Raw genomic sequence first — 23,620 nt, 5'->3', positions numbered from 1 at the left:
TTAATTTTATAGTGTTAATTGGCAACTAAGGTATGGTGCATCTCAGGTGATGTCATGGAGTAATCCAAAAGTAATGTAACTAATTACTTTAAGCAGCGAGTAACAAAGTAAAGTATGGAATTACTTTTTTAATGTAATGTGTAACGGATTACTTTTTTCAGTAACTACCCCAACTCATGCTCATGAATATGTAGGACACTTAATCAGGAGGTCTGTTGATTATAATCCGCATTCATTCCAGACAACTGTGAAAAGAATGCACATAATAAAGTGTGAGTTTGTGTGTTAGTAAGAAGCCGGTAGAGAGGACTCTCACAGCCAGAGGCACCTGAGGCGACGGTATCAGAGTTCTGAAGCGCCGCTACCGAAGACACCCAATGAGGCTGCTCCAGCCCTGCATCGCCATGGCAACCGTGCGCCTGCTTCACTGTGCTGAGAGGCTTCTTCTTGTTGACACTCCAAAGAGACACGGAGCTGAGGTCGTTCAGAAAATCGAGAGAGGGCAAAAGAAACAGAAACATGACTGAATCAGTTAACACGATCACATCCTGGGACAGAACTGGAATCCAGACAATATCACCGTAAAAGCTCTAACAGTCTTACCCATCATCAGCTCCTGTTATCATATGCTCCTCGTTTATGAGCTGGATACAATCAATGGAACCCCTGTAGGAAGACAGAATGACGACAAAATAACAGATATTCTTTATGTTTGTTCAGGAGAACTTCATGAACATTAAAGATTGAATCAATTGTTCAAAAACTCCCAAAATTGTGGGATTATTTCTCAATCTGGAGACTTCAGGTTTAAGGTTCAACTGGCGCTCTTTCAATTATGTCATCTTGTTGCTCTTTCTGACAATTGGCGTCACCTATTGCTCATCTCCTGAACCAACTCTTAACAACTGCATAACAGTAGTGGATGGAAATTGTTCAGAAGTTAATTCTTAAAAGACTATTTAGAGCATTAATCACTTACAATCCATTACATGCATAAATAAATTTACTATTTAGCATATAAATTACAAAAACCTCTATGGTGAACATAAAAGCATCAAGGATGACAAGACCACTGAACATACTGTAATGACTTGGTTATATTACAATCAATAAACCTGAACTGATCTTACATTATCTCACTATTCTTTGATTGTTTTAAACCCTTCATTGCTTCAACTTAAAATAGTTTTTAATTCTTTAAAAAGTTATATTTCCTTACTTGACCATTTTAAAATGTGTCAATTAATTAGAGCGCACACATTTATAAAAAAAAAAATAAAAAAAAAGGTGCCAACAGCAAGACACAAGAGAGGAGACTCACTCGTGGCCGTGGAACACCAGCTGAGATTCCTCGGCTATCTTCCACACCCTCACTGATCGGTCCCTTCCTCCTGCGGTCACACAGCGCTCACGGCTCAGGCTGTCCAGTCCTGTGATGGCGTCCTGATGCCCAAAGCTAAAGCGAGTCACAATCACAGTTAAAGTCACACGCTCAAGAGAAATGCGAGCGTTTGGCAGTGAGATGAATAATTTTGCGATCACTCACAGAGTTTCCACATATGCATTCTCGTCCACATTCCACACCTTTATGGAGCGATCATGAGAGGCGCTGTACAGATCATGAGTCCCCTTCCTGAATGAAAGACCCTGAGCAGGAAAAGACATTTTAAATTATAATCACAAGCGGACCTCTTCAAAAAAACAAAAAAAAAACAAAAAACAAATATATGCTAGAGAAGAAGAAGAAGTAATTCCATGCAAGTGAGAGAATTTGAGAGTGTGAACGCACCGACACGGGGCCTTTGTGTCCTGTGAATTTATATAGATGTTTACATGTTTCTCCCTCCCAGATCATGATCAGTTTGTTCATGTCTCCAGTTGCCTACACAGATGTTGAGAAAGAGGTTTCTGTTATTACATGAATCTGTTGGTTTCCCAAAACTGGCAAAAACAAGCTCTGCTAAGAGAGAATTACTCGCCAAGTATTTCCCATCTGACGATACTGATATACACAGGATGTGGGCTGTATGTCCAACATGGCGGTCCTCTGTGCCTTTCCTTCCACCGGGTATTGTGTGCAGTTTCTTCCCACTCTCAACATCCCCTGAAGAGATAAGAAAAAACACAGCACACTGGCAACTCAAGACCACAAGACAATATTCATACTATTTCAGATTTTTTGCCTCAGTTCTCAAGCCTAAGGATCAGAACAAATATTCGCCAGGATTTTAATGTATACTGACATTTAATGATGGAGCAGTCTTTGGCAGCAGAAAAGATGTACTTGTCATCAGAGGTGATGACCAGACAGGTGATTGGAAGTTTGTGTCCTCTTAACACTCTGATCTCTGAAGCGTCTGGCGGCATGAGCTAAAAGACAGAACAAAAATTAAACAAAAGTCAGTATATTAGATAGATAAGATAGATACAGTGGAGACTGGAGGGATATAAAAGTCCCCATACTTACATCTTTGGCAATAAATCGCTGAAGCTTTCCTTTTTGTTCAAGCTGAGGGGAAATCACATACACAGCACGATCAATAACACAGAACAGTGTATGGCAACTGAACCAACATATAAAAAAAAGACAAAAAAGACTGTCCAAGATTGAGGACATGGTTTGGTTTAAGGGATTTTTCTTTTTGCCAAAACATGCAGAGGTGGCAGTTAGTGAGGTTTATTCAAAGCAGACAACTTAATGAAGTATCGAAAGTATTGCACGACGTTTTGTTGCCTAGCTTTGCAGAAAATTATGGGACCACCCCAAACGAGGCGTCTATGTTATGTCATACTAACGTCAGACAGGTGTCGCATTTGATTTGAATACAGAATATTCTGGACAGAAGATTTTACCCTTTTTTGAACCATTTGAACACAACTGCTTCATAGTGATTCAGTGCTTCAGAAAGCTTTGTTTCCCACCAATCACAGAGAAAAGGCAGCCTACACAAAGCCTCAGTGGACATCAGGGGAGAAAAAGGTCTATGTAAAACATATTGCTGTCAACACTAACAAATGAGTGAACCAGACGAGCATATAAACATTTGTATCTGGTAGAAGTTCAACAAGATGACAGTGTTTAGTGTGGTTCGATATCAAATTGAAGCCACACTGTAACTAAACTGTAAAAAAAACATAGTGGGACAGTAACAGGAATATGAAAAGTGAGGGGTGTCACGTCCCCAGTGGCAATCACACCCTCTAATACAGAAGACACTCCTACCACTTCTTCTTGAAGTCTTCCAGCAATCAGATCAGTCTCAAATGAATCATCTTCTGCTTTCTTTTCCTCTGGCGAGATCAGATCATACAATTAATAAAACACACAGACTACAATGATAGACCTCTATGACATATACCACACAGATAACACAAGCTTACCTTCTTCCTTTAGCTGGTCGAGGTAAACTTTAGCTAATCTAAGTTTCTTCTCCTGCGGCGTTTCCTCATACTCATTCTCATTCTCTTCCTTGGACTGCCTTTTCTTGGACACCACAGGACTGTGCGACAGGAATAGAAAAACAAATACATCTGGTGAGTGATGTCTGCGCTTTGAATTAGGACTATAACTCATCAATTCATAACCCAAAGTGAGCGCATGAGAAATGAACCTCTCTGTGTCGGAGTCGCTGGAAATCTCCTCGTTGTATTTGGAGGTGGCTTTCTTCGCTCGTACTTTGCTCTTTCCACCCGAGTCCCCATCAGCCTGCGCAGTAGAGAACCCACCACGTTTATATTCATGACATACAGTGAGGCTGAAGTATTGTAAAAGGTGTTTGAGCAGCAGGTTAGCTCAGGTGAGTGGGAGTTAGACTACGTGCTAACAGTCCAGCTCACTTACCTTTCGTTTCGGCGCTTCTGTGTTTTTCCCTTTTTTCACAAACTTGGGGTTTTGTTTCGTCTTTATAAAAAAAGACGACGACATGGCAGCGTTTGAAAGTAACCGCTGACTGCACACGGAGCTAACAGCACAACTCTCTGAAGCATCCACATGTGTGCACTGCGACCGAACTATAATGCGGAAGTCAGGTCTGAAGTCAGACGCTGATTGGCCGATCCGTTCAGTTGCTCCTACATGTCCCGCCTCTTGATAGAAATCTGAACGCCCATTGGTTAAATTGAGAATTTCCATGAGCAGGAAACTGTACTGGGGCAAAATACTTCCCTCGGGGAATAAGTTTTCGCAGCTTTGTTCCGCACATAATTGTAAAAATATAAATTTCACAACCCCGCACTCTTATACACATGTGTATCATACAGAGTAAAAGATAAATATAGGAACATTATTTCACAGTTATTTAACCGGAAACGTTTTGCGCGGCTGTGAACAATAAGCAGTAATTGTATCAGGATCTATGTACTGCACTACTGCAGTAGTACTACTACTTCCTCTACTACGCAGTATTTCCATTTACTGCGCTGTCTCTGTCCTCAGTGAGTGTGGTTACAGTTGATCCCAGTAATCGGGCTGAACGGCCAGGTGAGCCTCCTCACAACCATCTACCTTTACAGATCACATGTTTTTGATAGTGTATTGGAAGTAGTAGTGATCACTCAGTGGCTCCAGCTGGAGGCGATCTGGTGGCTGGTAGGAGGGGTTGAGGGCAGGGGGAAGGGGAGGGGGAGAGGGAGAGGGGGGTGGATGCAACGTAAACTAACTTTTCATTATTGTCTTGCATGAATGAGTTTAAAATGAACGGACCGTGTTGAGCCACTGGAAAAGTTTGAATCAAACTTTCACTCCATCTTGTGCAGCAGAAGCAATTCTCGATGTGCCAACTGATCAAATCTGCACTCTCCTCAGATTTTAGTTTTTTTACTCCCATGCCACCCAAGAGAGACGCAGGAGCGACTCCAACACAACCTTCAGTGAAGATGATAAAAATCGGCACTGATGCACAGGAGTTTGGCTGTGATCCAATCGAGGATAAGTACAGGCTGAATGAAGAGTCCAGCTACTCACCTTTCCCCAACAATGAGGTGGGAGATTTTGCAATTTAACTGTGCATAGAAAACAACCGTTGTTTACCTTACTACACATAGACATTGTGTTTCTCATTTGGCAGCATGAAAACATTGAATTTGATGAAGAAAATGTGGCAAGTCCAGACATCAGAACAGACACCATCAGTCTCCTCATGAAGATAGAGCAACTGCAGGCACAACTCAAATATGAACGCAGATGTAGAATTTTGGCCGAGAGAGAGTTGAGAGAGCTGAAAGGTGGGTGGAAAAAGATGACTAATTTAGAGTTAATATGCTAAAAAAAAAAAAAAAAATACCTGGCAAGACTTGGCAGCCTTGTTACTGTATGACTCACTGTAATCACAGCCAGGGCAGGGGTACAGTTGAGGTCATGTTCAATGTCATATATTTGTATATTTGGAGGTTTAATGATACAAAGAGGAGTTTATGGTTGAATGATAATAATTAAAGGTAATGCATTATTTTTGTATCTGTAGTTTCTTAATAATTTGCGAGAAAGTTAGGGTAGTCATAATTAATCGATAGTGTAACCTAAAGAGTCTTTTAGTCAGTTCAAAGCAAGTCAGCTGATGATGCAAAAATTCTCCGAGCTTACAATTTAACATATTTTGAGAATATTGTCTCTACTAATTGATAAAATTAACATTCACCTGTATAAATTAAGCCTTTCTTCCAAAGGCGTTTCTATTTTCCATACATTTAATGCCAGATTGCATAATTTATTTCAACTTTCTAGGAAATTATAAGAAAATTACAGAAAAAAGCATTACCAAATTAAATAAAAGGGATTTATTATTCTTTGCATACCTATGAACAAGTGTAGAAAAAGCATTGAAATAACATTTAGATCCCAATGTAGGAAGATAGTAGTTTTTTTAGGTGGAAGCTAAAATCCTGGCTAAGGCATCATGCCATCTAATAATTTGAATTACTCTTTGAATAAACCAGCTCTAAGTGACTTGTCACTTTTTTTTAACAGAGATGAACACACTCATGATGCAGATGAGGCACACAGCACATGAGCTACGAGTCACTCTGGATCACGTTCTCCAAGGAGGCGATGCAGGAGTTGCACCACAAAACTCTCAGGATGAAACCATCTCTTTCTTGAATGAGCCTGAGGCAGACATGAGAGCGGTTCATAATATCCCAGAGGTCAGTGCTCATACACCCTGTGCCTTCTAATAATGGCAGAATTCTGGGAATATTTTTGAGTTCACTTACATTTTGTTATCATAAGAGAACTGGTTTTATGTATTTATGTATATTGTAATGGTGGACACTTTTACAAAATTGTTGGCGTCAGATTCTGTCATTAATGAATCTTTCTGTGTTTGTAACATTTTTCCTTTTTTGGCCTCAGGATGATGACAACTTCTTGTACCTGTCAGAGAATCTTCGAGTACCGAAAAATCTTTACGAGCGCATTGCAGAGATTTGCGACTACAAGAAGTACACGTCAGCACTGCTGATGATACTTTTTGACAGAGAAACTTTGGCCACACACTCTCTGCAGGGCCGCAGGAACACCTTCACTGGAGAAGATTGCCACAAGCCTCAACTCCCACCTGAGATCTTGAGAAGTATAATCGGTAAGATAAAGAACATTCAGTATCATTGAATTTTTAGGCACGCAAACCTTGTTTGTAGATGCTTATTATGTATGAATTCAAATTTGTAGGCACGCAGACCTTGTTTGGAGATGCTTATTATGTATGAATTCAAATCTTTACTGTGTTTCCTCTTTCAGATCACGTGGCAGTCAAGTTCGGCGTTGATAGCAGCCAAATAAAAACTGCAATCCGGACAAAGTTGAATAATGAGGACAAACTATTAAAGAAGAGACTGGGTTTGGGTAAAGCTGAAAACAAAACTCTTATTGATCAAAGCTTTTGCCCAGATGCTTCACTCCTGCCTGAAACTGAATCAATGGGAAATGATTCTCAGTTATAGCCTTTTGAGTTGGTCACCAGTATCACGTCGGATAGAAGTGTGTTTGACAGGTTACCTTTTTTTAAATCCATGTCTAGGTTATCCATATTGAAGTGTAATGCCAAGTGGGTTATTTTTTTTTTAACACTTTTTAGAATTGTTTCTTTTTTACTTTGACAGCTGTTGTCTGTCGTGTGTTTGAAAAGTGTAAATTCAACCTGGTGGCCAAACCAAGACATGGAAAAGCACTATGAAATGTCACATGTAATCGTGTTTTTATTTAATTTGAGGTAGTAAATGTGTCTAAATAACAGGTTTGTGAAGTCTGTGTTAATACTGGTTTAACATTTCAATGAGCAGGTGTTTGTGTGTTTGAAAGTAGGACATTTGAAAATGTTTAAAGTAATAGGGATATGATTTGTACCCAGTTGTTCATGATGAATTGTGCATTACACCCAGTGATACTGTGTTTTAGAATAGTTTTTTTCGCAGTTGCAAAATATAAGTGTGATCTTCCACAACATCAGTTACATCACTGTTTGTGCTTAACTACGCAAGGGGCCAATAAATATTTCAAACTGATATCCTTCTGTTATCTTAACTTGAACACTGTTTTGTTATGTACAGTTTTAGTACAATATGCTCTCATGGGATTACAGTTTTGTTTTCACAGCAACCAACAGATGTCAGCGCTGAGCTTTTTCACACTCTTCTGCAAGCAGTGATCAACTCCCCAAAGAGTACAATTGTTGTGAAATGAAGGTTTCTATTTGAAGAAATAGTATTAACTTAGTTTAAAGAGGAAAATACTGTATGTGAATTGGTGAAAGGATTGTACGAATCCATCCAATATGTCTATATTCTCTCAGAAGCTCTGAAGAGGAGAATAGAGGATTGTGTGTAAAGACAGAGGCATAGTGGACAGTGTGTGACAGTCACTGCCACATACTGACTGATGAAAGAATGTGTGTGTATGGGACATGTTTAATGTCAGTGGGTGGCGGTTTGATAGAGTCATCTTGTCTTTAAAGATGTGATTTGAACAATCAGCAATTACTGGCTCCTCCCCCACCCCCTCTTTCACCCAAGCCAGCTGTGCTGTCTCAGTGGCCACACAGCACATCACCACTCTCTCCGGTAGTGTCAGCTCTCCCTGGGGATTCATCTTCATGGTTTATGATCACAGTTTTTTGCATAGTTCCTGATAGATAGCTATAAGGTGGACCAGCACTCTTGTGCACATGAAAACAACTCCTGAGCACTGAGTTTGATGCTTCCAAGGAATCAGAGAGGAGTCATCAGCATGATTTGGACGTACTCAACTTTACAAGACTCAGAAAACTTTCTGGAGGAACAACAGCCAATTTTCAACATTTAAGAGTTTCTTGGTAAGTTAGTTTCATGTAGTGGTATTATAATATTAACTTTTCTTTGATTATCAGTGGAGATGATATAAAGGAATATACATGCTGAGAGTATATTTGGTGCATTTGATAAAGAGAAAATACAATAGGTTCTTTCATGTTTTTCCCTATGTAATGTTATCACTCAAAATTCCTGAGAGGTTTAGACCTGTAGCATTTCTCTGTTTTATATGTCAGAGGCTGACATTAATATAAACAAGGCCTATAATCAGGCAATCTGATGACACTTGGACCACTAATGAACTTAAAAAAAAAAAATTAAGTTTATTTTTTATAAAAAAATAAAAAATAAATATTAAAGATTTCTCATTTTGTTACACATTCCCTTTTAGTATTACGGATAATAAACCAGACAAAAAAGTGCTGTAAGGGTTCCTCCACAGATCCTTCACTGACCCTCATATGGTTATTCCTGCTGTACCTGGACAGGATAGGGCCTTATTTTGATGTATTATGTGGAATATGACATTATCTCCTAACTGGACTCTTACTACAATATCAGCAAATTTACATCAAAATGTTGCTATATACAATAACGGAAATGAACTGAAATTCATCTAACAGGATTTTTGTGTCCTTTCTTCCTCAATGTAATTTAGGCTGTATCTTAGAATAATGCAATTCACATGGTCATTTTCAGTATCTTATCTTAAATAATTTACTAACTTTTTTTCATTACAATAGCACATTCAGCCACTTAAATCTTTAAGCTATTTAATGTGTAATATTACTTTTTATTTAATATAAAAATGAATGATGCAAATGCATTAAAATTGGTTATTAACATAATTATGGTCATCACAAAGGGTGTAATTATGGGGTTTCCCTGTAGTAAAATGCTCTGTAACAGCTTTATGAGGGATTAAAAGACAACCATAATTCCCTCATCTCCATTAGGAAAAGTATTTTTTAATGGTGATTTATTTCTCCTTAAAAATAAGCATCAGACAAGAACTACAGCAGAGGCAAAATCCACTACATGTTTCTCTGTTGAATTAATAATTAATAACTTGAACTGACTAGTGGCTGAAAACGGCCATCCTCTTCAGAAGTAAAACGTGGACGGATGTAGCATATGCTGTGCTGCAACTGGAACATGATGGAAAACGAGGACACCCTTACATAATATGCATGAGTATGTACATGTACTAGTCCTTCCTGGGGATAAATCTCACTGCAAACGTGGCATGCCAATAGTCCACCAGAGAAGATTACAGCAGGGGAGAGCAGCAGTGGATCCCTGACAGTAAGCAAGCACATGTATTTAGGACACAGCATCCTCCACAGTCATACATTTTTGAACCTGATTATGATTAGAAGCACAAGATGGTAGATACGCATGTGCATGTTAAAGACAATACAGAGAGTCTACAAGCTGTTAAAGCAATAACGTGAAGAAGTTTGAAATTCAGTTTGTGCAGTGTGCTACTGACATTTGCTACTTTTTCTTTAATTAAAATGTACAGTTAATGCATAATAAATATTCAGTCAATGCTTTCTGTTTCTTTTTAAAAGAAATTACAGAAGGATCGGGGGTCAAACTTGGTAAGAGGTTTCCTCTTTGATGGTGCAGTGCAGGGTGACACTGAACACATATTAATCAATGCAGCCAGTTCCCTGCAGCTGGGCTAAAACAAGCACACTCATTATCTTTCATTTCAAAAGGATGGGGACGGACGGAGGAGATACAGGGTGTCCTCCATGAATTATTCCTATTGATCATGAATCTCCCTCGCTAAAAGAGAGACAGCATCCCTACTTAAATATTCCCACAAATGTGAATGGTTATTGATTAACTTTCCAAAACCTTCAATGTATATATGTATGTGTTCTCTTGGAGGCTACGAGGCTGCAGCAGTGAGGATCTCTGGATGTTTATGTTTACGTGTTTGATATCAGTCACTATAAAAAAACCAACATGTTTTATCTTCTGTGGCTTTGCCAACCCAGATGATGCCATAGTGATGTCATGACACTGCTATGGCGTCATCACGGTTATCTCAGCCTGCATTACAAACTGGATTTATAGCATTTGAAAGATGCAGACGTTTACCAGGCAGGGAAGAAAAAAAACATTAGTTGCATTGTGGGTAATGTAGGATCCAACATTTTTTGAGACTAAAAGACTTAATAAACTCCCTTTAACACTACTTCACTCCCTAAAAGAACTAAAACAGGAAATATTGGCCTTACATTCGCCAGGGGGGTTTCATTAAACATGGCCACAATCAGTTACTCTGCGGCCACCAAATATTTGATGTAAGTGAATAGTACAAGGAGATACAATGTGATGTTAAATAAACAAGGTACTGTTTATTTACTTTCTGTGGCAGCAAACACAACACATAGCTTTTCAGTATTTACTATACTGCAGCCTATGGCGAGTAAAATGAACTAATCCTCACACACCAGGAAAGACTCGCTTCCCACCTTTCTTAAAGGGGAATGCAGTTAGGCTGTGGGTGTGCTAACCATAGGTGGGATAAGTATTCAGGTCCATTACTTAAGAAAAAGTACTAATACCCCACTTTGAAAATACTCCACTACAAGTAAAAGTTCTGCATTCTAACCCTCACTAAGGTAAAAGTATTATAGCAAAACGTGCTTAATGTATGAAAAGTAAAACTAGTCATAGTGTAGTAAAATGATCCCTGTGAATGATTTACTATCATGTATGATGCTCTGGGATTAATATTACTGCTGCATCAATGTGTATATTGCATTTTACTGCAATGGTTTGAGCTAATTTTTACTACTTTATACACTGTTAGGGCATTTAATCTACAGCAGTGCATCATATTCTATAAGATCATTATATGTTTGCACTATTTGAGAATTATGGTATGTTGTTTTACAGAAAATGCAAGTATTGTTATTGAGATATAAATAGTAATCTATTTGTTTTTGCATAAGATCACATTCGTGTCACCAAAAATGTAGTTTGGCCACCAAATTTAGGGGCTTGGTGACTCGTAGGGCCAGTGCTTAAAAATATTAGCCCTGAACATGACTCCAAATGAATGCTACTGGTACATAAATAGGAATCTGTTTGCTAACATGTTTGCCACATCTACTTAAAAGGTGATAAAGCTAGTGATATGTATTGAATCTAGTCTTTATTGGATATGACCCATAAATGTTAAATATCCTGTTTTAATGGACTTTATTTTCTCTAACACAGGAGTGAAGAATATTTAATTTGATGTCCAAAGGATCCTTCTGCCTCATTACTGAACAATGGGGAAGTCAGCATTACAGATGTGTACTCTTACTTTGAAACCTTCACAATGAATCATGGAGGAAAACAGTTCATATCTGACCCGTGAGTACAATGACAGCACCACAGTTTGGGAACCGATGCCCTCAGCTCCCAGCAGACAGCTGGGCACCCTTCCCAACCCGCAGACACGGTTCAAGGACCTAACAGGGATATTTTTCATGGTGACCTTGAATGTTCTGGCACTTCTAGCCAACACTGCTGTTCTGGTTGTTGTCATAAAAGCCCCTCATCTCAGGAAATTTGTCTTTGTGTGCCACCTGTGTGCAGTGGACCTGCTGTGTGCCATCTTGCTCATGCCTCTTGGGATTGTGTCCAGCTCTCCATACTTTGCTGGTGTGGTGTTCACTGTACTGGAGTGCCAGGTCTATGTCTTCCTTAATGTAACCCTCATAGCTGCCTCTATCTTAACCATCACAGCCATCAGTGTGGAGCGTTACTACTACATCGTCCACCCCATGCGCTACGAGGTCAAGATGACGCTGAAGCTGACTGCAGCCGTGATAGTGATGGTGTGGGTGGTCTCTGTCGTGCTGGGGCTATCCACTGTGTTTGGGTGGCCGTCCTACAGCAGCCTGAGCTCCATCAGTGCTGCACACTGCTCGCTGCATTGGAGCCACAGTGACCACCGACGAGTCTTCTCTGTGCTCTTTAGTGTCACCTGTTTCTGCTTGCCTGCTGTTGTGATTTTTGCTGTCTACTGTAATGTTTACAAGGTTGCCCGTGTGGCTGCCCGTCAGCATGGACCTCTGCCCTTATGGACAAACAGTCAGCTGAAGCATCGCTCTGACTCAATAAACAGCCAGACTACAATCATCACAACTCGCAACGCCCCACGTAGGATTATGCGTGACCGGCCTTTTGGTGGCGGTAAAGCCGCTCTCACTCTGGTGGTTATTGTTGGCCAGTTTCTGATCTGCTGGCTGCCTTACTTTGCCTTCCACCTCCATCTGACACTAGATGCAACACCTACAATTCCTGATGACCTGGAGGAAGCCGTCACCTGGCTGGCATATTCCTCCTTTGCTATTAACCCATTCTTTTATGGTCTTCTTAACCGGCAGATCAGGGAGGAACTTTGTAAGCTGAGGCGCTGCTACTCAGCCCGGCCAGTAGAACTGGCTGTCTCTAGCCATGACGGCTCAGGCCATGAGAACTTCCTGCAGTTCCTCCATAGGACCAGTTGCACAATAGAGACACGTGCAAGCTTCGCCACATCCAGTCCAAGGAGCACTCTGGATCAAACTGGGCAGACTGGTTTCAGGATACCAGGACAGATCCCAGAGGAGTTTAGTTAGATATACCTCACTGTTGTGCCACAGTATTTGTAGCCTGCAGGACTATTACAGCTACAAGATAAAAAGTGATTCACAGAGGTTAACAGCACTTGACTGTCTGCAATATATCCGTAAACTGTATTTGCATACAGGAAAAGCTAAGATACAGCATCAAGAAATAAACACACAGTTTTTGTTTTTTATCTTTACATACTTTTATTCTTTTATTTTAGGATTAAGATTATACTCAGAAATAATCCTGGAAAGTTAATGGACATAGTTTCTTAAATTATTGTTACTGTATTTGTGGCTAAACAAGTGTGATAAAGTTACACTTTATGTTGACCAGCTACTAATGCAAAGTTACTGTTTAAGTGCAATCAGTAAATCTCTTTTGTTATAAAGTAATGAACACAAATATCACATTATACTTGAATACTAAGTCATGACAATATAATGAATAGACAGATCTACAGGTTAATACTGTCTCAGAAATTACAATAAGGATGAAAGTGAGCAGTCGTTCATTTTTCAGAAGTTATCAATATCGCAGCAATATTCTTTGTACTTCAAAGTAATTCAGTGTTTTCATGTTGTATTTATGTTGCAGGAATTAATGTAAATTTATTTATTGTACTCAACAGACACATAACTTTTTGTTCAATAATGTATTGTTTTCTATTGCTTTAAATGTGCAAATAAACACTGGTTACTTCAATCATTTATGTAGATCACAGTAAGCAAGCATTTGATAGTGCTAATAATTTTGTATTTTCTGACAGCAGAGAATAATTTATGGCTCTCTGTTCATTTATAATCATTAATCTTGCAGAGACAGACTGTAAGAGTGAAGGATCCAGAGTGATCAGACAAATACCGTAATCGTGAGATCAACAGCCTCCCCATTAAAAGTCCATCATGTGTCCTGTCAAAGTATCCTAGAGCCAAATTTAAATGTGAAATTCCCATCTCTCTCTGGTCACAAAAAAGCACTAAAAGGAGCCATCTGCACCTTCTCTGCGTATGTTTGACATTTTGTCTCTGAGCTTCGACTCTGGATCCTGACCGTTCGTGTGTCTACTTATGAAAAGACTGAGACTGAGCCTAGTTAACACATGATTATATAAGGAGAAAATGCCATTTCATAACAGCTGATGTGGTTGTCTCTAATACCTTCTTCATATGCATAGACTGACAGATTAACAACAAATCATTTATATTTACATACATGTATCTACAACCTACCTACTGTGCACATAAAAATATGGTATATATAATTTGTTCTTGTTAAACTAGGTTAGTCATTAATATTTTTCACAGATCAGTCAATGAAGACAGATTAAATGTTGATGTGTCTGTGGTGTATATTTTTAGGGAGTGTGCTTTTCCCATACAGATTAGATAGACATCAGATAGACATGCCAATAAATAATATGAATTGAATATGATAAATGAAGCAAGAAGCAAGCTGAATTAAATTTTCACTAATCCTGTAAACACTTCAGTTCACTGATATTCACGGAAATCAGAAATCGGTAAACAAATGAAAAGATTCCATAGAAAAACATGTAAAAAAAACCCTGCTTTGCTGTAGTAGCACTGGTGCTGCTTGTCAATGTGAAAAGAAAAGTAACAATAGGAGGAGTGACAGCTATGTAAGGCTGTGTACTGAAAGGCAGGAGAAAATACATCCTACACAAACTGACATCCAAAAACATGAGAAAGAATAATTTATAGACATCCCAATATGTTAAAGGCAAGATAACACTGTGCCATTTTATGGCTGCAGAGCACCAGTGAAACCTCGAATAACAGGACAGTATGGTTATCAATACCAAAAAAAGGAACAAGAACAAGCGTTGATGAACACACATACAGTGTACAAATATGATATAACACTTGAATGGAGGGTTTGTTCCACACAAATGTGTTGATGTTTTAAAAAGAAGATAATATGTATGGTAAAAGATTATTTTTCCACCATTAAAGACACTTAAAAAGGGGATTTAATGTCATAAAAACACAAAGAACACTTTGTACCCCAGAAGCAGCTAAAAAAGAAATGAAGATATATTCAATCTCATTGATCAATTTTTTCCCCCATTTTTTCCTCAGAAAGTTAAACATTAGATACCAGTCTTTTGAATATGATATTTTGTATATGATATAAAAACAGGAGGCAATGGCGTTGATAACAATACAGTTCAAAGAGCTGACTGCCTGTTTCATCAGCCAGCTTCCTTAGTGTGTGATTCAGTCCAATGAATATTTGAGCCTGAGCAGTTTTCATAAGTTGCTAATTAAACTGAAGGACCGCCCACCTCAGTGGCGGCTTTCATTGAATCAAGACAAACGCATCAACTGTGCATCTCTTGTGCAAAGCATATTCATTGTAGATCAAACACAGGCCCACTCTCTATAGAAAATGAGAATCCGTGGCTTGAGCTCAGCTGAGCGTGGTTTTCTGTTTTCTGTACTTAATGGTACATTTGAAAACACCTACTGTTCTGTACCTTGTGTTGTCTGTTTACTTTAAACCTGATGAACGTGTTGTTGCACAGACAGCAATAATGAGAGAACCACTCCTGAGGAATCAAAGAGAGAAGGTGTGATTGATGGTGCTGTCTGACAGAGTGAAGCACATTATTTCATCAGACTTTCCCTCAAACAGTAACAGCATGAGTTTCCTCAGAACTGCATGTACACATGTAACATGACAGCTGCTAAACCGTTAGAGCTCACACAGCACAAGCTCACGTCCAGTGCACTTAGGTCCCCACAAACTAATTAAAGGCCCACAGCCATGCAGGATTAGACAAGTGTGCATAACAGGCATCTGAAAAACACTCCTTAAAGGAATAGGTCGACATTTTGGTAAATTATTTGCAAATAAGTAATAAGACTAATTTATATTTTATGGAAGGTGCATATACATTGTACAACCAAATGAAGCGTTTCTTTTTTTTAATGGTTATTTTTTGGGGGGGCTTTTTTGCCTTTGACAGGAAATGGGATGAGAAAGGGCCACAAGTTGGAGTCAAACCTGTGCCACTGCATTATGGACTCACTTAGTACATGCTTACTTAGGCATACACTCTCCCAGGTAAGCTACTAGGGCGCCCACCGTATAACTTTTCTAATTGTTCATTCAACGTCAGTACAAACATTTACTGTACGTAATGAAATTTTGTTTTTATTCTAATTTTTCAACATGCAGCAGCAAAAATAATTTAGAAAACATGTTTAGTTTAAGATGTCAGATAGTATTTGCTGTCATAATATAGAATATGTATTTTTAATATTGTTTTTCAGTCGTGCGCTGCTCTTTTTGTATTCCTGTTGAATTTATACTGATGAAAACATTTTAATGAAAATTTTTAACAACTTGGCAGTAAATTTAAGTCGAATCAGTGTTTGTGCTACTGTCAACCAATTAGCTGTTCATATTTTAAGCTTTCTGACTCAAGATTATATTCATCGTCCTCAGAGAAAATGTGAAATACCCAGTTGATATATTAGATGGCACCCATGGCCATGGGAGAACTGATTTAGGTCATTTTGAGTTCTTTCATAAAAAACTTAATTAAATTCATAATGGGATATTAAGACTGAATCACAGGCTGATTCATGCTGCGATACTGGTGTTTGGCATTTAAGGAGGATTTTGTGGAGAGGGGATTTCCCAATGCTAAAAATAAATATTTCCCCCATTTTTTTGGTGTTAGATGGGAAGCACTTAATTAGTGATTGCGTTGTTAATATTCAATCTGACCTATTGTACTGAAAACAGCTGGACTGACAGGCGCTGAGCAGGAACACTGTCTGACATCCCTCATGCCCCAAATAAGCTGCAGCTGTTGGGAGTGGTTGGAGTTAAATCAAAGCACTAGTTAAAACAGACACACTCAGTGATATGAATCTGATTAACATGTGTTTGTGTGTTCTCAACTCTTTGGGCCTGCAAATATATATGTTATAAAATGTACAGTTTATACAGTAGAGAAACCTGTGTTTAGTCTAGTTAAAGGTCCTGAAAACTTATTAGCCATATCAGCTTTTTAATATAAGTGCTGGGGTGCTAACTTTGAACCAGCATTTTCTTGCAAAGCACAGTAAGTGTAGGTTTTGTCAATGGCAGACTTTCTGTCTGCACGTTTTGTTTTGCTTTGTTTTGTCACTAGTTTGAGGTGGGTAGAGTTCAGTTGGGAAAAGCTGACCAATCAGGATTTAGCCAAAATCTGATGACTTGTAACATTGTTACGCTTCCAGGTCACTGTCAGTCAAATCTGATCAAAAAACACCCACACAGTCCAGGTGAAGCACATTGCTGAGTTTGCTGAGGGCTTCAACACCATATACAAAATATATAAAAGTCATTTTTGAGCTTTATATAACGAGCCAGAATCAAGCAAGACAAAACAAATATGGTACAAATACTTGTTTTTGTATTCAAATGGACAGGTAAGTTGAAGAATATTGTTGTTTGAAGCTGAGAGACCGAAATCTATTTAGAAAAACTACTACTGCAGAAGAATCTAAAACCTTCCTGTCAACCTAATTATCTTACAACCTCCCCAAATACATGTGACATCTTTGGGGGAAATCAACCACTGGGTACAATGAGCTGCGAAATGTGTCTTATTCTTTCTCTTTTCCTCTCTTTTTCCTCCTTCTCTCTTGGTTACTCATACACTCACTCTCCGCTTACTCACCTGTGCAGCCACGGACACAAACAAACCCCATCTGGCGAGGTGTGCAGTCCATTAGCATACCGTTGTCTCCGGCACAGACACAGGAAATTCTGTCATCAATAAACTGTGTTCTTTCTCTGTCTTCATCCAGCAGCCAGAAATTATGATTACCATGGAGACAGTGCAGTGCTCATCGCAGAGTAGCTCACTTATGTTCAACTTTGAACAGATGTACAGTTTGTTATGTACTTTGTTTGTTATGTATTTAACAGTAATTGTTCAACCTTTTTGAAAACATTTCCATTTTGTTTCTTCTTTTAAAATAAAGTATAGTTACAAATTTCAGACTCTTGCATGCATAGCTCTTACAATCACAATCACCTTAATTTTATTTTATTTATTTACGAGGTTCTATGATGTGAGGACATTTCCGCAGAAGGTACTTGGTATAATTATCAGATTAGTAATATTATTTTATCAGATTATCACTTTGCTTTCCAGCTGCTGTTCTGGGTCTTTATTTGGTGATGATGATGATGATGAGAGCAGTGTGAGATGGCCTTGTGATGAAGGTCTGATGGGTAGCTGAGAAGAGTCTGGTCTAACTCTGTGGATTCATAGCTGACCTATTAATAGCAGTGAGGATGACTGGTTAATGGGTCCAAAGGTTGATAGGGGTGAAAGGGTTTTCCTTAAAAGCATGTTGCGAAACATGCTTTACACCAGATAGAGTGTAGAGACCCAAGAAGACTCTTCATACTATCTGGGCCTAGAGGAGAATATTGTGATAACATGCAATATGTCTCGTGTTGCTTCCGCATTGTAAGTGATGCTGGTGGTGAACTGGAAAGAGCGAACTAAGGCAGTAAATTATCATCCAAGCTGAGCAAATAACAGGTTTCCATCAAAAGGATGGATTTTGCGTGAGCTATAGGCCATAAAGGTGTATGAAAATGGGGGCTTTTATAGCACATTTCAGTTTTCACCAAAAATAAAAAACACGGTAAACATGTCTCTCTCCCACAGTTTTACCTCCTCCATAACTGAAAATGCTGCCACAAGCCTCCTCTTGCTTACAATGTAAATACATTGACTGCGGTACAATCTGCACACTGCACAACTTGTATACGACCAGCCATTATACATCCTCATGTACTGCAAGTCCGCCTGCCACTAATAATGTTCAAATCTCTGTCCTAGAAGCTTCTTTTTAAGCAAATACATTTAAATATGAAAATTCAAGCTTACAATTTGTTGTGTGATGTGTTGGTTCAGTGCATACAATTACTACTTTACAAACAGGGCAAAACTTATATCCCTCTTCTTGGCATCAATTCTTGCAGATTTTCAATATATTAATCTTCCAGGGGGTGTTAAAGTAACATTCAAATACAATATTTGCTTCTATAAAGCTTATCTTTAATATGATTATTTAATACTTAGAGTCAATAAAACAACAAGATTTGTGTTAATATAAGTGTAGGGGTCCTACGTGAACACAGCATTTTCTGCAAAAGCACAGTAAGTGTCTGCGCTGTTTTGTTTTGCCTAGTTTGAGGTGGGTAGAGTTCAGTTGGAAAAACCTGACCATTACTTGACTTAGAGTCAATAAAACAAAAAGATTTGTCTTACATTTTGTTGTCTTGTAACAGTATGAACAGTCCACTGGTTTATGATCTTGTCACTTTTGTACTTTTGTTCACCTTTTAGTTCAAGAGGTTGTGAGTTTTGAACCCATGTGCTGCTGATTGAGACTGCATCCCTCTCCTCTCTCTTTCCCTGTATTAAACTGTTAGTTAACTAAAACCTTCAGGTTTTATCCACAATTTAAAACCACTTTTGTCTCAGAAACACAAACAATATATGAGAAAACAACACATCACACTGGTATGCACAAACAATTCTTAAGTAAACTTTTGCCTGGATAAAGTACAACCCTTATATGAAGAAATTTGTTTTATATGTTTATTGTGCGACTCCAGCTCCCCTTATTATTACAAGAGTATCAGAGCTACAACCCTCCATGAGAATGAATATGACATACTAAAGCATGGCACCAATAGCTCCATCTTGTGGACTTTATTAACACCATACTTACTATTACCATTTCTCTTTAACAAAATTTTCCATGGGAACAAAGTTCCACATAGCTATACACATGGGGATGCTGAAGTCAATTTCAACTATAGGTGGCAGTGAAAAATTCACAAAGTCAAAAATGACCTGACCTGTAGGTTTGAGGTAATTTCCTAAAGAATGTAGTTTTGTGACCAGTTTGTCTCTCTGAGCCTGAGACAGAATAACATTTAAGTACATATAATAATGGTGGGGCTGTAGTGCAGGGATGGGCTGAGGCTTGAGGTAAGTCACAGGAGTAATATGGGGACTTACTTGTTTGCTGAAAGCAGCATGTAGCATTTTATGTTTTGTACCTTTTGCAAATTTGCCTAACCTATACATTTTTGCGCCATTTTGGAGTTTTGGCCATATGGCATCTAATATTTGACAAATCTGGTACACATTTAGATTACTTGTACATATTTAGATTACTCTGAACAAGTTTGTGTTTTTTTAATATTCCCTACCAGGCACATCTGATTGCTCCGCAAGATAAATAATTTCCATTGCAGGCCAGAGGGAGGCAGTATTGTCTTGTCTTAACTTGTCAATCTTTTCTAACGCAAAGACACTTCTTAAGTGAAAATGACACTTGGAAATGAATGACATCGTAGAATCAAAACATACTTGTGTCAAATATTCCAGTTGGAAGTTACTTGATGTGCATTGTTTTACTCTATCTTGTTCCCATGCTTGCAGATTTCTCTCATGTTGTCTGCATTCATGCGATTGCTTTCACAGTGGGGTGTATCAGTGTATACAGAGCCATCTCCATGGTTAGAGTATTTATATCCCTCCCGGTCCTTCCTATCCTCCCACAGCACAGGAAAATGATCTTCACTTGTAAGACCATCTGCAAATACCACCCAGGGCACTGTAATGTTCCCAATATAACCTCACTGCACAGCCAGCTGAGGGGTCCTGTCAGCGGTCCCAGTCTGGGCTGTATACAGGGAAGTGACAGGCACCGACTCTGCTCTCTGGATTATTGTTTTCTTCACATGTTTGAATGGACATCATGATGAAAGGAGAAGATTCAGAGGAAGTCGAGATTGACTTGGGAGACTCCAGTGATCCTGATGAATTTGATAATGAGGAGGAACCTCAGACACTGTGGAGGGCCCCTCCTGCTCTGGAGGAAGAGGAAAATATTCATACATCTACACTAGTGGAAATCAGTGATACCAAGCCCTTGATTAATGTCAGAGACCCCCGAGGTATCAATGACTGTCTCAAGGTATTGCATTCTCATTCAGTGGCTCTACTGAACTGTGTTTTATGGACAATTTGTGCATTTGTCACATGTAGTGAGTTAGCTGATTTTAAAATCACACTAAAACATTGGCATGTAGAACCAAGAAACTGCTTGGCGGATTGCACTGCCCTGTGATTATTTCTGAAGATGAATCAATTCCAACAGCAACATGACTTAAAGGTTCACCTCTGTGAACACTTTCTTTTTGTATCTCCAGGTGACGTTTGAGGATGTAATTGCCGAGCCGGTGTCAGTGCGCAGTGGGGACAGAGTGTGGATCTGGAGTAACGCCCTATTTGAGGTGACTAGGGTTTGGATCTACAGGATAGTCACAGTGCTTCTGGCCATTCCTGTGTCAATTATCTCTGGTCTCCTCTTTGCCATCTTGAGCTGTCTTCACATCTGGTAGGTTCAAACCGTGCCCTCCTGCACACATTAAAAGGACAACATGTCACTTTTTTTGCTCTCTTGCTTCTTAACAGATCTTTTGGTTTAATTTGGCCAGATCACGAGATATCAATCTCTTTCTGCTTCCACCGAAGTAACATGGGAGCGAATGGAAGTTTGTTTGTGGTGCTTAAAACCACAAATGATGACACTAGATGAAAACGCAGTTGATCACCAAATCACTGTACACTGTTTCTGGAAAGATTTACTGTTTTTTAAATTTCATTCCTCTTAGCTTAATAGGCCCCCAAACCCCTAAAGATGAGACAGGCCTCTGAGAAATATCCATATTGCAATATTCTCTGCAAATTTTTTTGGACGGGCACTCCAATACTTTTGCAAATATAGTTGGGCAATCACGTTCTCATCCCAGTTTGTCAAATACTTACGCTGTTTTGTCATGTCCCCTGGACACACAAGGTACCCTTTGGCGTCTGTATGAGACCTTTCTGCCAGAAATCCTTTCTAACACATGGTCAAACATGAAACGCTCGCAGTTTGGTTAGGTTTATGCACGAAAACGACATGGTTAATATCATAGTTTAAAAATGAAAGTTTGTTAAAAGACATGCGTGTGCCACACTGTGGAAAAAGAGGAATTGTGATACCCACTGGAAAGAATCATATCCTATTTTAATCCAAAGTTAAGAAATACTAAAGCCATTCAAGTATAAATTCCCGTTGGTTTTGGGGAAGTACTCAATACTTTCAGTTGCATGCTTACACTGCTTCAGAAGACAGGTATCTAAAAACTGGCTGCTTGGCTCAGTATCACTGTGAATGAGATATGTCTTTTTTAAAATTTGGGTGATTTTCTATGTAATATTTGTGTTTCTTTCTATGGCAGGATGGTTGGTCCTTGTGTCCAGTGTATCTCTATTGGCACACGCTGGCTGCAGGATCTATGGAGCATTGTGCTGAGCATCATTGTTCGTCCCTTCTTCTTGAGTGCTGGGAAATGCTGCGGAGGCTTCAGTATACACCTGGCTAAAGAATGAGACTCACACATCCAAACTGGGATTGTTTGTTATGTGCGCACATGCACTGGTGTTAGTACACTGACCCTTAGTGGGCAGTGCAATTTGATTATTTAATATTTAATTCAAAAATAAAACATTTAGAACTACATGTTTTCCACAGTTAAGAAGTCCAACAGTATCTGCTGGTCCTTTTTAATGATAATATATGGTGTGTGACATTTTAAAACAATAATGTGAACCTGACACAGTGACAAAAAGAATGTGATATCATTTTTAATTTCAGCAAGTTGCTTTTGTGAGACCAAAAAAAACAAACAAAAAAACACCAGTGCAAAAGTTTTTTTTTTTAAACTTACAGTGATTGATTTGAAGAATTGTTTAGCATGCAGTACTTTTTCTCACACATAGTAGGGTTACGACTCTGAATGATTTGTAGGTTTTTAAGTAATTTGAGCATTATTTGTTGTGCAAATTGAATGTTGTATTATCCTTATGTCATAATGCTTGGGTTTGATTTTATATTTTGCTAATCTTTAAAAGAGTTTATGCTCAAGGAACAAAAATGTACAACTACTATGACCTAAGTTTTGTTACTGATTACTAAGAATATTCAGTTTTGTAGAAAATGAGAAAATGTATTCTTAAGGGAGGAATGGCAATTAAAGCTATGAACTAAAGTATGTTTCTGACCTAAACACAACATAAAACATAATTATTCTGTTAAATTCAGTGAAGGGGCAGAGGCTTTCAGCATTAGCTAACCCTAACCCTAACCCTACTGACATATATATGAGTCAGGAAACAAGATCCAAAGAACTATGAAGCTATGGCAGCCACTATAACACACTGATTCCCTACCTAAGACTAATTATTGTGATTAAAAGAGATATTTATAACATTATCTGTTACACCACTTTTGGATGGATAATATGGAGGTAAGCAGGACACTGATTTGTATTGTTTTACAATATAATCACCTTCATATATTTATTCATGTGATTGTTTTAAGCTTGAAAGCAAATGTTGTGTATTTAATAACTTTGGTTTTATATTGGTTTATATAGGCAACACTGAAGTTCTTTTTCTTGCACTTTTTGGATGTGGATGGAAATCAATACACATGATACATGAACTCACCATAGATCACACTTACTGACTATTTATTGAGCAGTCTGGCACGTTCAGTGTGAAATGCAACATGAGCCTACTTCCCTTTTTGCAAAAGGCTTTAAG

The 23,620-nt window shown here is 38.6% G+C and overlaps 4 protein-coding genes across 5 annotated transcripts in view; 3 read left to right on the top strand and 1 right to left on the bottom strand.

Moving 5' to 3' along the window:
* Positions 1-4,168, bottom strand: part of rrp9 (ribosomal RNA processing 9, U3 small nucleolar RNA binding protein) — an 8,451-nt gene extending 4,283 nt beyond the window's left edge. The window contains exons 1-12 of one of the 2 annotated variants that reach the window (XM_035662015.1): positions 3,842-4,168; positions 3,612-3,706; positions 3,382-3,500; positions 3,224-3,291; positions 2,468-2,509; positions 2,244-2,370; positions 1,980-2,104; positions 1,790-1,882; positions 1,547-1,647; positions 1,322-1,456; positions 604-666; positions 317-474 (exon numbers count right to left, since the gene is read on the bottom strand). In XM_035662015.1, the coding sequence (XP_035517908.1) occupies positions 317-474; positions 604-666; positions 1,322-1,456; positions 1,547-1,647; positions 1,790-1,882; positions 1,980-2,104; positions 2,244-2,370; positions 2,468-2,509; positions 3,224-3,291; positions 3,382-3,500; positions 3,612-3,706; positions 3,842-4,132 (1,417 nt within the window). In that variant the 5' untranslated portion in view covers positions 4,133-4,168. The remainder of the gene's footprint in view (positions 1-316; positions 475-603; positions 667-1,321; positions 1,457-1,546; positions 1,648-1,789; positions 1,883-1,979; positions 2,105-2,243; positions 2,371-2,467; positions 2,510-3,223; positions 3,292-3,381; positions 3,501-3,611; positions 3,707-3,841) is intronic. The other variant, XM_035662016.1, reaches the window with a different exon arrangement.
* Positions 4,169-4,254: 86 nt separating this feature from the next.
* LOC118328339 lies at positions 4,255-7,500 on the top strand. The gene is made up of 6 exons (XM_035662025.1): positions 4,255-4,480; positions 4,805-4,980; positions 5,067-5,223; positions 5,966-6,141; positions 6,350-6,578; positions 6,737-7,500. Exons 2-6 carry the CDS (start codon positions 4,825-4,827, stop codon positions 6,937-6,939), a joined length of 921 nt encoding a protein of 306 aa, XP_035517918.1. The 5' UTR covers positions 4,255-4,480; positions 4,805-4,824; the 3' UTR covers positions 6,940-7,500.
* A 4,136-nt stretch (positions 7,501-11,636) lies between these two features.
* Positions 11,637-13,148, top strand: si:ch211-213o11.11 (probable G-protein coupled receptor). The gene has a single exon (XM_035662018.1). It carries the CDS (start codon positions 11,637-11,639, stop codon positions 12,915-12,917), a length of 1,281 nt encoding a protein of 426 aa, XP_035517911.1. The 3' UTR covers positions 12,918-13,148.
* A 7,461-nt stretch (positions 13,149-20,609) lies between these two features.
* Positions 20,610-23,064, top strand: zgc:172270 (uncharacterized protein LOC100136849 homolog). The gene is made up of 3 exons (XM_035662028.1): positions 20,610-20,942; positions 21,178-21,365; positions 22,255-23,064. Exons 1-3 carry the CDS (start codon positions 20,715-20,717, stop codon positions 22,403-22,405), a joined length of 567 nt encoding a protein of 188 aa, XP_035517921.1. The 5' UTR covers positions 20,610-20,714; the 3' UTR covers positions 22,406-23,064.
* The last annotated feature ends 556 nt before the right edge of the window (positions 23,065-23,620 follow it).

The sequence above is a fragment of the Morone saxatilis genome, unplaced genomic scaffold (genome assembly GCF_004916995.1).
Source record: "Morone saxatilis isolate NCDOM2014 unplaced genomic scaffold, NCSU_SB_2.0 Contig18, whole genome shotgun sequence".
NCBI lineage: Eukaryota > Metazoa > Chordata > Actinopteri > Moronidae > Morone > Morone saxatilis.
This window is presented reverse-complemented; position numbering and strand designations above follow the sequence as displayed.